Source organism: Protopterus annectens, chromosome 6.part0 (assembly GCF_019279795.1).
Source record: "Protopterus annectens isolate FY-2018-M chromosome 6.part0, PAN1.0, whole genome shotgun sequence".
Taxonomy (NCBI): Eukaryota; Metazoa; Chordata; order Ceratodontiformes; family Protopteridae; genus Protopterus; species Protopterus annectens.
This window is the reverse complement of record NC_056737.1, coordinates 1,594,624,089-1,594,642,000: the sequence shown is the minus strand read 5'-3', so window position 1 is coordinate 1,594,642,000 and position 17,912 is coordinate 1,594,624,089. Positions and strand designations below refer to the sequence as shown.

The following is a 17,912-nucleotide window of genomic DNA, read 5'->3' as shown; positions in this document are numbered from 1 at the left end:
TAAAGCAGCATTTCACCAGTAATTCCCAGCGTAGAAGGGTGTAAGCCACACTCTTCTGCCACAAGAGTCTAGACCTCAACCCTCCTAATGTAAAATAACTGGTTTGCAGCCCAAGTGCTTAAGTCAGAACTAAGATACTTTCAGAATAGCAGACACAATGAGCCTTCAACCAGCAATTCTCAGCTTAGAAGGGTGTAGGCTATCCTCTCCTGCCACAAGAGTTTAGACCACAAATCTTTCTAATGTAAAATAACTGGTTTGAAACCCAAGTGCTTAAACCAGAACAAAGACACTTAGAACAACAGGGACAATAAGCCTTAACCCAGCAATTCTCAGCTCAGAAGGACAGAGGCTACTCTCTCCTCCCACAAGATTGTAGACCACAAACCTTCTTAATATAAAATAACTGGCTTGAAGCACAAGTCCTTAAACTAAAACTAAGAGACTTAGAGTAGCAATTACATTTTAATCAGGTTACTAAGAAGCAGTAGTAAATGCAGCAGAATAAATGCAATTGAACACTTTTAAGAACAAGCAGCCAAAGCAAAATAAAGTAATAAAGTAGGAAGAGACACGAATACAATCAAAGCAGCTGAATAAAGTGTATTTCTTTAGTTAAGTAGAAAGGGAGGAAACAGAAGATAATTCAAGGTTAAGAAACTACAGGAGTGGGGCAGGTGCTACACCCCCCCTGGGAATCGACCTGACTAGATCATTTAAACTTTTTTTTTTTTTTGTGTGTATTCTTCTTTACAGAAGTCTGTGCTAACTGTCCACATGCAATGATTTAAAATAGAAGATGGGACACTTTCAGGGAGAGGAGTTTGCAGGCGGATTATTCGCGGGGAATGGAAGATGGGACCTGAAGCGGAATAGTAAGCGGGAGCGGAAGATGGGACACTTTCAGGTAGGTAGGTGTGTGTGTGTGAGCGGAAGAGATTTCCGGTTAACTGAGAGTTTACTGTAGATGTAAGTGCAGCAAAGGATGAAAGTTTTCATAGCAGTTTGATCTTTTCCGTTAGGATAGTATGATGCTCCTTGTTTAATATTTCTTTTATTCTACCAGTTTCTACAGATAGCTGACAAATTAAACAAAACTAGCCATCTTCCTCATTTGAATGCAGGAACCTGACAAATGATGCATGGCATCCATCATTTCATGCAGTCAGGTGCTCCAGTGTCCCATGTGACTAAATGATCTGCAGATAACAGAAAAATGAAGGCATACTGTTAGGAAAGCAGACATTGAGCTCATCACGGTGTCTGGAAGAGTAAAATCAGTATGCATGAGAAAAACTAGTTAAAGTTGTATTATTGTTATTATGTTTATTATTTTAGTTCATAAGTTATTCATGCATTTAACCCTTTCATGCAAGTGAAATGCTAATTCAGGAGCATTTAATTTTTTAGTCTTACTAGTGGTGGAGGCATTTACAGAATGACCAAAGAAATTTCTTGCGTTAATGAAGTAGCATAGGTCACTAACAGGCTGGATGTAGAGAGAGAGAGAGAGAGAGAGAGGGGTGATACTTAGTTCTGTGGTGGGGATTATTATTATTATTTCCATAATTATGGTACCTGCCTTAGTACTTGCAATAGTGTTTTGCTGTAAGGGATAAGATAAGGGAAGAAAGTGATACAGATATGGAAGTTTTAGAGTCATTTTAAAGGTAAAGAAGCACCAGCATCCTGGAAGAAAGCAGTGATGACTGTAATACCTCAAGATGATAAAAACATCAGATCTAGTTTCATACAGACACATTTTAATTCTAAACCATGATTATAGTGTTTATATCTATAATGGCTGTAAGAATGGCAAAAGTAATGAAAAAATGATAGATATGGACCACTGTGGTTTTGTGGAGGACAGGCAAAGATTTGACAACATTAACAGAACAACCATGATCCAGAGGAAGCAGATTGTAAGAAAACACTGCTGTTGTTGGTAGGTCTTGGTGCAGAACAAGCATTCGGCAGAGTAAGCAGGGATCTTATGAGCAGGGCATGGAGGCGTTAGCATTCCCTGATAAGATAATAAGGTTGATTATGAGGCTATATGAGGTGGGGGCAAAAATTAAAGCAGGGGTTCCACTCTGATAAGTTTTGTTTGAGCAGAGGAACCAGGTAGGGTGCCTCTCTTCCCTTTGGTTATTTGTGTTATATTTAGAACCAATGACAAAGAAAATAAGGGTCTCAAAATGCAAGGATATAATTGGTGTGATAACCAAGAAAAGTTGGCATTACATGCAGATGATATTATTTTGTACTGGATGAAACCAGAATAGGACATTTCAGTGCTGTGAAACATTGTGAGGCTGTGTGTGAAGCGGAATAAAGATGGGACACTTGTAGGGTGTGTGTGTGTGTGTGTGTGTGTGTGTGTGTGTGTGTGTGTGTGTAATGCCCCAGGTGTACATGGTGGTGTGTAGAGAATAAGGCTTGAACCTTGTGCCCAAGTGGCAAGAGCCTGAATTCCCTACCGTTGCAGGATTTTCCCTCATACTTTTCTGTTCCTCATAAAATCTGTGGTTTCTGCATTTGTGTCCTTGTTGCCTGACAGCTAAATGTTATCTGGTTTTATTCTTGGCTGTCTGGAGTGTTTCTCCCTGGGCCTCTGCTAAAAAATTTGCTTTCAAAGTCAGATTTTCTTGGTTAATAAATGTTAAAAATGGGCACATTTCAATATCGGACTTCATATTCTTCAAAAAGTGTATGGTAACAAAAGCAAGCTTTTATTCTAGCAATTTTCTAAGTGGACAAGATGAATATTTGAAATGTATCCCTGTGTTTGGGACTGTATTCCCCCCATTATTGGCGTCATCCAGGTTTTGTGCTAGGGTTGAGAGTTATGGTAAGGATTGAATTCACTGAATATGTTTGGGGGCTGTATTAACCCAGTATTGGCTTTGTTCAGGTATTTATTGGCCTCATCCAGGTATTTATTGGCTTCATCCAGTTTTTTTGCTAATGTTGAGAGCTATGGTAAGAACTGATTTCACTGAAAATGTTTGGGGGCTATATTCTCTCATTACTGGCTTTGTCCGGGTGTTATTTGCTAAGAGGTTGAGAGCTATGGTGAGAACTGAATTCACTGAATGTTTGGTGGTTGTAGTCACCCATTATTGGCTTTGTTCAGGTCTTTTGTGCTAAGGTTGACAGCTGTGCTATGGTGAGAACTGAATTCACTAAATGGTAAAGTTTCAGTCTTCCTCTTTCACAAAACAGCTGATTTGGCGTAGTGGTATGTCGCTTTGTCTGTTTTGCAGGGTCCCCTGGGTTCAAGGCAGTGAAATGTATGGTGGTAGCAGCATTTTATTCTAGCAACTTTCATACATTATACAAGCAATGGTTGTTGGCCTTTTGCCCCAATAAATTTGGCTTTTTCCAGATTTCTTGTGCTGCAAAGTTCAGAGATACAGCTGAGTGTCGAGTAGATTTTACAAGGAGCTGTGAGCTGCAGCGGAGCAAAGTTTAGTGCTGCTTATGTTTAGTCTGCTTGCATTGTTAATAGCACAACAGATAGTGTACTTGCTTTAGATGCTGAAGGCTGTGGGTTCTACTCCCACAGTAGGTAAATGCATTGCTGATGTTGTATTGTGTTGTAAAGGGGTGGATGCTGCAGTCCTTTTGACAAAGATACCTAGTAACTATGAACCTGTTAACAGTTTGCTATCCATTCTCTATTGCGGTATTACTAGCTTTTCATTTTTTAGTGCATGCAACAAAGGCAATTTATTCTTCAAGGGTAACAGGCACTTTATTTGTAGATTAAACAATGACATATAAAGTGTTTGCTAGCAGCAACCTCTATTAGTTACAAATTTCTTCAATGTGGATTTTACTACAGAGATTGTATATATTTTACTGATACTGGTGGACTTGAGTAGACTTTTTATGATGGAAATGTTCTGAATTAGGCAATTTTGTCATTGGTGGATGCATTTTGTTTCTTTGTTTACTGGAAAAATTTTCAAAACAATAAATTTAAAATGCCCTTTAACAACCTTACTGTATTGTACAAGGAATATAATGTAATAGTCAGGAAGGTGTATCAAAGAGCATGTGTATGTTATGTTCGAGGGTCCTATGATTTTGAAGACAGCCCAGAGTTAATATTTGCAATTGGCAAAATGTATTCTCTCTGAAAGTGGGTTTCAGTGCTGTTTTAATGCATGTGAGTTTCAAGGGCAGAGAAGTTTTAATGTTAGTCTATTTTCATTGAGACTGCATTGCTTTAACAGATATGTATTAGGGTTTGTTCTGTAAAATGCAAAATAAAACTTTCAAATGAAATCCTAAATCATCAGAAGTAAAGCAGTATGCACATTAGTGTTTATGGTAAATGGGGCAAAATAACCAAGGAATGGGACATTGGAATGGCTGCAGGGGAGGCTCCATTTGACCATGATTTTGTGAGGGGTATCAAACTCGGACAGCCCGGTTGAACTATACCTCTCAGTTGTCCATATCTTTGCAGAATTAATAGATATTTGCTGCTTATTTTGGTTTGTTCCTCATAAAATTTGTGGTTTTCTAGCAAATCATTTAGGAATGAAGCCATTAAATGACAGACACTGAGTTTCAGATGTCATAACCTTCAGAAAAATGCATGCTAATGCAAGACTGTCTAAGTTTATACAAGATCAATTTTAGTAGTGTTTGTATGTTCCCCAATATATTTGGTTTTGTTCAGATTTCCTGCATTAAGAGGTTGAGAGGTACATGCAAATCACTTTGTAGATTGGGAATATCCAAACATCTCAATTGTCCCAAATTCTGGCTCAAAATGTTGCTCTCCTAATAATCCCTCCTCCAAAATGGCAATTTTGGAAGAAAATATGGAGGGTTTACAATTATAACTGTAATGATCAGTTATAGATTACCTTTATTTCAGAAATGCATGTGGATGCTCTTATTTTGTTAGCTGCTTCAAGTTAACTGTTAATATTGAAAAGGTGTCCCTTTTTGACAGGTATTTCGTCACATTTTGGTCTGTTTTTCATAAAATTGTGGTTTCTGGCAAATTAGTGGCAAGTCATTAAAGATTGAAGTTAGAAAATAATAACATTTGAGTTTCAGATTTTATACCCTTCAGAAAATTTGTACTAATGCAAGATCTACCTGTTCTATTAAGTTAATAAGAGCAATATTTAAAAATTGGCCTTATTTTTGGGCCTGTGTCCCACTTCTAGTTTATGTATGGCTTTGTCCAGATTTCTTGCTCTGAAGTTGAGAGGAGTGTCAGAGTCATCACAGTCAGCCAGAGACATTTCAAATTATGACATACTTATTGCACCCCAGCCCCATTGTAGTGGCTCGGGATGTGTCCAAGGAAGGCAAGAAGCAGTTATGCAGTAAGTGTGCAGAGTATTCCCCATCCAAGGTAGATCCGACTGTGGCTTTTCATCTGTCCTTGATTTTGCAAAATGTTCTGGTTTTCTATCCGATTTTTATACTGTTGATTTATGCTTATTATTCAGGAACTGCATGCTATCAGTGTCCTGTTGCTCTGTTTAAGTAGCCATGGTTTAATGAACATCAGGTAAGCTTGTCGGAGATTGTAAGATGCAAGTATGCTTGTCGGACATTGTAAGATGCAAGTAAGCTTTAGTAAGCATATTGTTGAAGAATTGCCAGCATTGAAAGCCTTTTCGTTGTTGCCATGCAGAGAATATTTACATAGCTAGATAATGTATAAGCCTTGGGTGTTGAAATGCATATGACAGTATTTGAAATAAAAGGACAGGATTACAGCGTTTTCAGAAGCTCATTACATTTGTTGGAGACCAGTGTCTTATAGCAGTGTCTGTGTGTTAGTACACTTGTAGCTGGGTGGCTTTAATGGTATATGGTAAATAAGCATTGCTACCTTACTTAAAAGCCAAGCCCTGCAACAACTAGCTCCACACTGAAGTCAAAACACAATAGCTCTGGTGAGTAAATGTACTCTGTAGTAATAAAAAAAAGGCAAATGTTTGAAATAACTACAGCTTATGTGCAAACACAATAGGTAGTGATGAAACAATGCTCTGCTAAAAATGCTTTAATGCTCCACATTGCTGAGCTGCAATCACTAGCTACCAGGATTTCACCCACTTCAGATCAAGCACGGTGCCGTTCAGTGCAACCTTCCCAGAACTAATTCAAGTCTGACCAGAATTATTTGGTGTGTGTATAAGAGGGAGGTAGCATACCCTCAGCTGTCCAGATTTTTGCCCCATATTCCTCTTTGAAGTTGCTAAATAATGAGATTTCAGTTTTAGATGTCATGTCATTTAGAAAAATGCATACTAACACAAATCCTGTTACTCTTGCAATTTTCTAAGTTTCTGAGAGCCATATTTATAATCTGTCCCTATTTATTTTAGGCTTTGTCAAGATTTCTTGCACTAAGGGTGAGGCCTTGAGGGGTGTGGTATCTTTGTAAGAGAGAAAGTGAAATGCCCAAGTTAGAGTTAGCAGGTGGAATTTTCAAGTGCATTTTCAAGGAACTGTGAGTTTTAAGGAGCGAAGTTCACTGCTGCTCATGCCAAGTCTATTTACAATGTGCAACTGTTTTGTTTAGCAAATGGTATCTCTATTGTGGTATAAAGTTTTAAAGCTATGTTAGTAGCACCACAAGTAGAATACTTGCATCTTAATGTAAAGGCTTGAGGTTCTATTCCTACAGCATATACATTTGTATGCTGCAGTCCTCAGGATGTCCTCCTTTGGATGAGATGCCTAATAACTATGAACCTGTTTTCAGCTTGTCATCCATTTTCTATTGCAATATACCAGCTTACCATTTTTAATTTAACATAGGCAATTTATTCTTTGCAGGCACTGAATTTCTAGATGAAACACTGAAATATACAGTTTTCTAGCAACAACATCTTCATTAGTTTCAGATATCTTTAATGTGGAATTATTCAGATTACTTTTACTTCAACAGAGTCACTCAAACAAGTGCTGCTGTATAATACAAGGGATATAATTCAATTATATATTATAATTAATACAATCAGGTAAATCAAGTAACTTTTGCATGGCCCTAACGGTGTGCAAGGAGCCTATTGCTTAAACAGTTCAAAGGTAAATAACCTGCCACTGGCCAGATGCATTTTATTTGAATGTGGGTTTCAATGCCGTTTCATTGAATGTGAGTTTCAAAAGTACAGAAGCTTTAATGCCAAGTCTGTTTTCATTGTAAGACTATTGCTTTGTTTAGGTTTAGTAAATGTCTCAGTGTTTGGGCTATAATGTTTGAAATAAAAGTTGTAAATTAAATCCAACTGCCTGTAATCATTGTAGAACTAAAGCATAACACAGTATGCACACAGATTTGAACAGTGTCTACAGTAAATGGGGAGAAATAGCAAAGTAATGGGACACTGGAATGGCTGTGTGGGCGGGGCTTGGGGTGGGTGGACTTGGGCGGGGCTGTGTTGGCAGGGGGCGGGGTGAGATATGTGGGTGGGGCTCTGGGTTTGCACCCCCCTGCAAAAAATCCTGCGGGCTCCCTTGGGAGTGGGCCTTCCCAAATAATCTCACTGTACTCAGTAGAATGAGCTGATATGATGGGACTGGGACGAGTGTCCAATATCAAATTTATAGTAGTGGTGGGCAGCTCAAAAGCCAACAAGTTTTAAGAATACAACAACAGTTGGGTTGGTAGGTAGGAAAAATAAAATGGAGACAGAATCAGAACAGAAGTAAGGATTCCTGCAGTATCAAGAATAATTGGAAATAAGTTCACTAACCCTGAGATATGTTTACAAATCACAGCTTTTGCAAAATACTGTTAAAACAACAACCTAAGAACAGTACAGTACCATTTCAGTAGTCCCTGCTGTAATACAGACATCATTCCAGTGATCTCTTATGTGGTACAGACATCATTCCAGTGGTCTCTGCTGTAATACAGACATCATTCCAGTGGTCTCTTATGTGATACAGACATCATTCCAGTGGTCTCTGCTGTAATACAGACATCATTCCAGTGGTCTCTTATGTGATACAGACATCATTCCAGTGCTGTAATACAGACATCATTCCAGTGGTCTCTAATGCAATCCAGGCATTATATCAGTAATAACTGTTGTAAATGTCTCACTAAATCTACACAACCAAAATCCACACATAGTAACACAAAAACATTCGCGGAGGCTCTCAATAATAATCTGTCTAAGCAACAGAGACTTCCAAAGCAGAAACGCAAGCAACCTCCATCCCCCAACACAACCCAAATGACACATAGCCCACAGACTCAGTGTGCCACTCAGCCACAGCCAGTAAGGCAAAACAACATACGCAACACACTAGTCATAGGTGACTCTATAGTCAGGCACACTGATGTCCCACTCACCAGGCTAAACAAGGAGAAGGTTACTGTCAGTTGCCTGTCGAGTGCCATGATCCACCACATAACCCATGCACTCAGGTCACTCCACAACAAGTACAAATATGACTCTGTCATTGTCCATATTGGTGTGAATGACCTGAGATGTACCTCCCTGGACTACATGAAAAGAGACATGGAAGAGCTCTCTGATCTTGTAGCCCAGGCAGCTATGACCCTAGCCCTGAGTAGCATCCTGCCATCACCCCGAATGATACCGCAGTACAAGGGCAAAATGATTGACTTCAACAATTGGCTAAGCTTCTGGTGTCATTCTAAGGGAATCCAGTATCTGTCTGCTTGGGATGACATGGTTGACAGACAACGATGCTTTGCCACAGATGACCTGCACCTGTCGCCCATGGGATTCCAGATACTGGCAAAGGCTCTTGCTGCCCCTCTACTGCCTTTTTTAGGCAAGGTTCAAATACCAAATTCACCGTAACAGGAACAGGCAAGCAAAAACTGAGGGTAATGCTACTCAATGCTAGAAGTCTGAATCTCAAAATGCACTCACTCGAGGCACTCCTTAAAATGGAGAACATCGATATCTGTGCAGTGACTAAGACCTGGTTCAAGGTTCTAGAGAGCATCCCTGCACTGCCAGGTTATAACTCATACCACACTTTTCAGCCATGTAACCTGGACCAAAACACCAAAGGTGGAGTTGTGCCCATATTCATTAAGGCTATCCACACCTCCAGGCTAGTTGCTCAGCATAATGCATCCGAGGTTATCCAAGTGCAACTAACTCTGGGCAAAACTGCAATCCAAATTGTAGCTTGCTACAGATCCCCACCATGCCCCAGGATTCTCACTCCTCTTTTCTTGATGTACTGGAAAATATTAGGGTTCAACCAAATACCCAAATAATGGGCGACTTCAACTACCCCACCATTAACTGGGAAAACTACTCGTGTACCAACTCCTTAGCTCAACGCTTTCTGGAACTCATAAACTCTAATGCCCTGGATCAACTTATCCACACCCCCACCAGGGGCAACAATATCCTAGATCTAGTCATTACCAACATGAGTGACCGGTGTTCCACACCTCAAGTCAACTCCTCGTTGGTCCGATCCGACCATAAGCTAATCACCCTTGTTATCCACATCCCACTCCCACCCCCCATTAAGGAAACCACAGTAAAAAATTTCTCCAAAGCCAACTTCATGCTTCTTAAGACAGAAGTGGTGAACTTCATGGCACCCATGCAGATGGACAATACAATTACAATTGCTGAATCCTACACAGATGCACTCTATAAGCACTTACATGAGTGCATGGATCGTGCTATCCCAAACAGAACCAAGACGCTACCCTCCAAAAATATGGAAGCCAATCTGGTGGTCCCCTGCCATAAATAAACTGTACAACAGAAGGAAGAAACTGATGCAAAAGAGAGTAAAATCCCATGAGTGGAGGAGCTCCCTGGTCAGCCTCAGTAAGAAGCTGAGATCCCTTATAAGATCCTCCAAAGCTAGCTAAGAAAACAAAATCACCACTAATTCTAAGTACAACCACAAAGCATTCTATAGCTATGTCAAGAATCTCGATGGCAACACCCAGATCTGCTCTGAGTTACAGCACAAAGGCATGAAAATTACAGAACCAACTGATATTGCCAACATCCTGACAGATAGGTTCAGTGGTAACTTTACCCCTCCTCACCCCCTAAAGGGCCCATATCTATACAGGAATGCAGAGTCCCTGTAATCACAACTATGCAGGTAAAAGCTGCACTCTTTAAAGCCAAAAACACAGCATCCATGGGACCGGACAACATCCCAGGCTGCGTTTTACACGAACTTCAGAATGAACTGGCTCCCCACTTAAGCACCATGTTCAATAATAGCCTTGCATCAGGCTTTGTGCCCACTGAATGGTGCACAGCAACAGTTATTCCACTCCACAAAGGGGGAGCCACCACTGAACCAGGGAAATATCGACCTATTAGCCTGATGAGCCTGGTCTGCAAGGCCATGGAACGTATCATCATGAAACTCATAAACAAAGACATTGGTAACCTCCAAACTCTGGATCCCATCCAGTTTGGGGTTGTGAAAGACAGATCATGCCTCCTGAACCTGATCGACTTCTTTGAGGCAGTCACCAAAGCCGTAGATGAGGGTAAGGTGGTACACACAGCCTATCTTGACCTCACCAAGACTTTCAACACCATCCCCACATTCTGGAATTATAGCTAAACTCACTAAACTAGGTATAAATCCCTACCATCACAAGATGGGTTGCCAACTGGCTCACTGACAGAACCCACACTGTAAAAGTTGCAGACTCCAAATCTGACCTCAACGCAGTGACAAGTGGAGTACCACAGGGTTCTGTCCTGGGACCTCTCCTGTTTGGCATCTACTTCTCTGAAGTACAGGCTAACACAGAAGGCATCTGGCTAATGAAGTTCACAGATGACAGCAAACTAGGAGCCATAGTCAAGTCCCCAAATGATGTGGACATCCTACAGAAGGGCCTCGCTGAGACAGATGCCTGGTGTCAGAGCCATGGCCTCAAGCTCAATGCCAAAAAGTGCAGTGTCATCCCCTTTGGTAAAAACTCTGTACCCATGAACTACCACACAGGCAGCAATCTACTTAACACTGAATGTGTGATAAGAGACCTTGGGACCCAGGTGGACAGTAGTCTCTCCTTTGATAGTCACATTGCCACAGTAGTCAGGAAGTCCTTCTATATGGCACACTTCATCATAAAAGGGTTCTCATCCAGGAAAAAAGAGGTCATTGTTCCCCTCTACTCGACACTCATTAGACCCATTATAGAGTACAATGCCCCTTTTGGAATGTACCTCACAAGACATCTGCAACAGCTGGAAAGGCCACAGAAGTACCTCACAAAGAGGATTACTGGTGTCAAGCAAATGCCCTACACTGACCACCTCAAAAAACTCCAGCTTTACTCTGTAGCATATCACCTACTCCGAGGTGATCTCTGCCTAACATATAAAGCTATGTCAAACCCAGAGCTGTTGGACATGCTATACCTAAAGAAATCCCAATCCCTCCGAGCTACATGCTCTAGGGACCTAAACTTTGTCACCACAATAAACAGGACATACTTGAGGGATAGATTCCTGTCCCAGAGACTTCCCATACTCTGGAACAGGCTACCCATCTATGTCAAGCAAAGTTCTTCATTAGCACTCTTCAAGAAAAATCTTGATGAGTAGATGGGAAATAGGAAATACACCCCGGGGATAACTTCTGTGTCTCTGCTCGACAGTGGCACAGGAAAATAACTTTCTTGGGTGGCGTAAGCCAGGGAACCTTGTTGGCTAGGCTTACGTAGGCCTTTGGGCCAATAGCCTAGTACCTACCTATGAACCTATGAACCTATAATGCAGCCATCATTCCAGTAATACCTGCTATGCATTCATTTTACCAGTTGGCTGTGCTGTAATACAGCCATTTGACCAACAGTATTTGCTGTAAAGCAACCATTTTGCCAGTAATACATGTTGTATTACAATTATCATACTGATAGCTTTGAATTTATTATAGTCATTGTAACTGTAATACCTGCTGTAATGTAGTCATCCCACCAGTAGTACCTGGTGTAACACATGGGTCTATATTATATATTCAAAGCTTCAAAATTTCGAACCTCATATGTTCGACAACATATGAGTGAAACTTGAAACCTTAAATATATAATAAAAAAGCAAAAAAAAAAAAACTTACCTTAACTCTCTGAGCAGGGAGGCAAGCCCTCCTGCACCCCCCACACCCGCCCTACTTAAATATACCAACTCTGAGACCGCACTTTAGTACAGAAAAGGGAAATTTTCCCATTCTGTGCATATGGAGACGTTGCCTTTCACCTTTGAACTTTTCAAAGTTCGATCATATGATGTTGACCATATGACATTCGAACTTTGAAACATTTGTCAATTTAATAGAGACCATAACACATTCAGCTTTCTAGTAGCTTCTGTTGTCTTACATTCATTGTACCAGTAGTCCCCACTGTATTTCAGACATCTTACCAGTAGTCTGCACTGTAATGCTGTCATTTTGTCAGCAATATCTGCTATAATGCAGTCATCATACCTATGAAACTGTCTGTAATGCAGCCATCCTATAAGCAATACATGCTGTATTGCAATTACCTTACTTGTAGTATCTGCTGTAATGCAGTCATAGTGCCAGTAGTCTCTACTGTAATGCACTATTGTATTAGTAGCCCTCATCATGCAAATGTAGTAGTTTTAGCAGTAATCCATCCATCCATAACCCCTGTACATCTTACAAATAATACCTGCTGTAATCAACTCATCATACAAATATTATCTGCTGTAATGCAGCAGTCTTTTACCAGTAATACCTACTGTAAGGTGCAGTCATTATTGAATAGTACAATGCAGCCATCATGCCAGTTAAACCAAGTGTAATGCAGTCATCTTTACCAGTAATCCATCCATCCACAACCCCTTTTTTCCATTTTTGCACATGGGGCCGGGGATGTCACTTCAACAGTGACAATGATCTACAGCCAAGGTTTTCACCACCAGGTGGCTAGCCCTGCATCAGTAGTTCTTCCACACCACACTCTCATCAGTGGCCACTTTAGAGTGTTCAATCCACCTACTGCATGTCTTTAGAATGTGGGAGGAAAGCAGAGCACTCAGAGGAAACCCACACAGACCCACAGACTCTGCACAGAAAGCACCCAAGTTGAGAATCAAACCAGGGAACCTCTTGCTGTGAGATATCAACACTATCTGCTATGCCACTGTGCTACCCACTCATCTTACTAGTAATACTTGCAATAATTCAGTCAAGCACTAAAATCAGAGCCAGTTTTGAAATATTTTTTAATTCACTTAAGTTCATAGTTAACAGGCTTTGTATCAACATATACTATCTGAATAAAGAGAGGTATGAAACATTGATAGCTACCATTACTGACTGTTTTACCAGAAAATCAAAAGAAACGTTGAGGGAAAGTGCAAAAATATGAGGCAGAATAAAGGGTGTTCTGCAACATCAGGGACAGCAGAGAAGCATGATTTTAGTGTTTTCACTTTCAGCAAGGCAAAAATTGTATTACAGAGTAAAATTGTAGAAAGGGCTGAAAGAACCAATAAGGCAAAAACAACGCAAAGGAAAGAAGTCAAACAATTCAAAAGAAAGGAACCGCTATTAGCCATACTATAGCAAAGGCTTGGAATAAATTACCAGCAAATGTAAGGTCTATTACTAACCCTAGCATCTTTAAAATAGCTCTGAAAGACTGCTTCCATGATTCTTAGTCTTGGTCTTGCAATGAATGATCCTGCATGACATCTGTCTATTGAGTCTGTTGTCCTTACAGCTACTATTACTTTGTTTCTTCCTAACAGGCTTCCTACCCGGGGTCTTTTACCACTCACTTCCTACCTACCTTTTTTCCTCCTATCTACTATATGTTTCTATACTTCCAAGTTTTTTGTTTCTCTCTTATTTTGCTGCTGTTCTTACTCTGGCTTTTTTCCTCCTATACACGTTTCTATATTTTCAACTTTTATGTTTCTCTTATTTGCCGCTGTTCATATGCTGTTATCTTCTTACATATTATACATTCTTTTTATGTTTTCCTTCTTTTGAACTGATTTTAATTTTACTGTATCTGTACCATGTATGTTCAAATTTCATATAACTTTTGTTCATCTGTAATAATTGTAAATTACTTTTAGTATTATATTATTTTGCTTGATATGTAATAATTGACCTTGTTATTTATTGTTTTTGTTTCTTATACTCTTGGAGCTTTTCTCCTCAGGCCTCCGCTGAAAAGGGGCCTTTGGCCCAGTCGGACATACAACAACATTAACAAATGCCAATAAATAAATAAAATAAATATAATCCTTGAAAAACAAATCACAGAAAAAAATGTGTTACAATTCTATCAATGCATCTGAAGTTTTCAAGTCTGACTGTGATTACATAATTTCTGTGAGTGAATAAAATCCATTCTCTCAAGTAATGACATGGTTTGAGGGCAGAAGAATCTGAATGAAGAAGCACACTTCACCAGGAAGTTATAAGGATTTCTTATTAATACCCATATCCTTTCTCCCTCCCCATGGGAAGCCTGAGTGTTGTGAGCTGGAGCATGCTCAAAACAGCACTCTTTAAGAATGTGATTCTGGGTAATAATTGGGTCACATGACCTACCACAATATTGCTAGAGAATCAAAGCATTGTGTTAAGATATCTGATAATTTCTCTTTATAGTGTATTCATAGCATCTTATAATTCACGTTGTATACACAGTGTGTTCTAATGAATAAAGTAGAGCTTTTGTTGGAATGGAGAGGGAGTAAGAAGAGCTTCCTGAATCCCAGAGGAAAAAAAGTTTTGCGTACTCAAAAAGTATTGCAGAAGATATGTATAAAAACAATAGTCCTGTTTTACTAAAAAAAAAAAAAGAAATGGGTGCTGCTCTCTGGCAAGCTAGCATTTTCAATTAGAAAGTAATTATTTTGAAATGAAAGACTTTTGCAGCAGTAAGTACAAAGATAAACCTATGATTAAAAGTTGTGCCAAGTCAGTCTGCCATTACTTCCCTCTGTTTAGTATTTGTTTCCTTTGGAATAATTAACCAGATGGGGGATGTGCTCTGACATACTCTGGCACTACTTGTACAGTTTGAAGAAACATTACAGCATTGTGACACTGTGGTTTGTACAACTGCCTTTCACTTCACCTGAAACAAAAATGCAGCTTCTAATTTGCCTGCTGATCTTCTGCCTTACTGAGGGCAAAAAGATTTTGGTGGTACCCATGGATGGAAGTCACTGGTTGAGCATGAAGATTGTGGTAGAGGAAATAGCACACAGAGGACACAACATCACTGCACTTGTTCCACACTCAAATTTGGTATTTGAAGCCTCAAGCAACTATCACTTGCAGTATATACCAGTACCTTTTGTTAAAGAAAATATCATAAAATATCTTTCCAGCTGGATAGAAGAACAACATGAACAAGCACCTTTACTGCTAAAACTGGGAAGAATGACTATATACCTTAAGGAGTTGATAAATCTTCTTTATGCCACATGTGAAGGTATAATGCTTAACAAAGAACTGCTGGAGTCTCTGAAAAAAGAGAAATTTGATATCCTTTTAACTGATCTGTTTAATCCTTGTGGCTCCATACTTGCATATTATATGTCCCTCCCTTCTGTACAGTTCATGAGAGGAATTCCCTGTGGCTTGGAGTATCAGGCCACACAGTGTCCCAGCACACCATCTTATGTCCCCAGGATACTGACAGTTTTCACAGATCACATGACATTTTTCCAACGAATTATAAACTTCCTTGCTGCTTTCACAGAACCCTTGGCTTGCAAGGTTCTGTATTCATCATTTGAAGATTTGGCCAAGAGGGTGCTTGAAAAAGATATTTCACTGCAGGAGGTAGTGAGCCACACATCTATATGGCTAATGAGATATGACTTTGTTTTTGAATATCCAAGACCTTTGATGCCAAACATGGTATTTATTGGTGGCATTAACTGCAAACAGCACAAGCGGTTATCACTGGTATGTATTTTGATCTAATTATGAATTTGACTTTCCTTTCCTAGTACTTCAGCTCACTGACGTTTCCCTCTGAAACAGCAGTATGTAGCTTTTGTCATTATAACTATCTTCACTTTTGTCTTTTTTAACTCAGCAACCCCATCCTGTGACTGAAATAACCACTCCATTCTCAGTATTCATCTCATTCTCATTCACAATATTCTATGAGGCACTGAAAAATGGTCATGTTATTGGAAAAGCTAGGAAGAAAGTAAAGCTTGATAGGAATGTAATTCAGAACAAGAATTAAGTAAGAATTTGTTATAAATAAAGCATGTGTGTAAAAATAAAGAAGAATTATTTTTGTTAATGGGGTGATTTACAGTTTTAGAGCTTAGCTTTCAGTAAGATGCACTTATAGATCACTTTCTCTGTTATATTTGCCCCACTGACTACAGAGCATCAGATGTCTTCTACTCAGGTGTCCCCTATTGTTCCTTATTGATCAGAGTCAGCTGCAGGTGCTGCTATACAGACAACCATCTGTAGAATATTGGCTAAGGTTTGCTTATGGCTATGCTGACAGTGACTGACTAGGTTCACCTTATTTTATTTATTTATTCTTTGTTGACCAGGCTAGTCCCACTAGGCTAGTGGTCTCTCTTCATTGGAGATATGTGATGATGTTTATACTACTAGGGGAAATATGGCCAGGACATTGAGGAACTTACCCTACCCTACTTTTTTCAATAGGTACCATAGGATGTCTTACATCCACCTGAGCTATCACCGCTCAAGCAGATGGTTCCTTGATTTAATATTTCATCCAAAGGACAGCACACTCGGGAGTGCAGTATTCCCTAATGCTGCACTGAAAACAGTCTACCTGGTATAGAAATATAACCCACACCCTTCTGGCTTCAACTGTGCTACCTGCTGACCCACTATGACCCTAATCTAGACAGTCACCTGTGGAGGATAGTTTGAACAGCTGTTGGCAAGCTTTTCCATCCCTAGGACAAACTATGCATTGCTATTGCTGTCGGGCTAGTCCAGTGAGGACAAATAGAATCCAAAGCCTACAGGCAAACAAGAAATCAATACATTAGTAAAAAACATCAAGAAGGCATGCTTGCCTGTGTTAGCTTATATAAGCTAATCTGCATCTGTAACCTGTCTTCCATGAACAAATGGCAGACTCTCATATTTTATTATTTTTTATTTATTTAGCATTTGTTTACTGGGAAAGTCAGACTTGGAACAAAGCCAATTTTCAGCAGAGGCCTGCAGAGAAATGCTCTAGATGCATGTCTTTGTAATGTGAGAGGAAACCAGAGCACCTGGAGTAAACTCATACAAACACAGGTAAGGCATGCAGACTTTGCACAGAAAGCACCCCAGCCGAGAATCAAACCGGGAATCCCCTTGCTGTGAGGTACCAACGCTACTGCTGCACCACTTTGCATCCTGTACATGAGAACCTCTCTGTGAATACTACCCAGTGTGAGAAGGTGAAATACATTTGCAGTGCACTACATTTCTATTCATTATTTCAAAACTCCAGTCCAACAGCCTAAATATAAGTGCAGAACCATAAATAAGGTACAAGTCTGAAAACAAAGTAAACCTATAAAAAGACCTCAAAAATAAAACAACAACCAGACAATTTTTCATATTTCAATACTAATCTGGAAAGTATCTTTATACATATGCCTTGGTCTGTGGTAGCCATCAAGACACATGTTTAGCCAATGAGCATATCTTAGCAGTTGCACTTTCTGTTTTCTGCTCATTTACATTTACTGTCACATCCTCTACCGCTGAACCAACAACAAATTTCCACTTAGTTACAGCTTTTTTGACCACTATCATTAACAAACACAAACTCCTGTTTTTCTTTCATAATATCTAAACATTTATTGTAACACAATAACATACTTGCCTTAGTAAGCATTGCTGTTTCCCCCAACACACCTTCCAGTTCCCTTTGCAGT

General features: G+C 39.7%; 1 protein-coding gene across 3 annotated transcripts in view; it reads left to right on the top strand.

Annotated features, from left to right (window-relative positions):
- LOC122804867 (UDP-glucuronosyltransferase 1A1-like) overlaps positions 1-17,912 on the top strand; it is an 879,031-nt gene that overhangs the window by 575,108 nt on the left and 286,011 nt on the right. Inside the window, exon 1 of one of the 3 annotated variants that reach the window (XM_044075046.1) lies at positions 15,052-15,939. The exons of the other annotated variants lie outside the window; for them this stretch is intronic. Within the exon in view, the coding sequence (XP_043930981.1) occupies positions 15,112-15,939 (828 nt within the window). The 5' untranslated portion in view covers positions 15,052-15,111. Of the gene's footprint in view, positions 1-15,051; positions 15,940-17,912 lie in introns of those variants that run through there. 3 annotated transcript variants of the gene reach the window in all.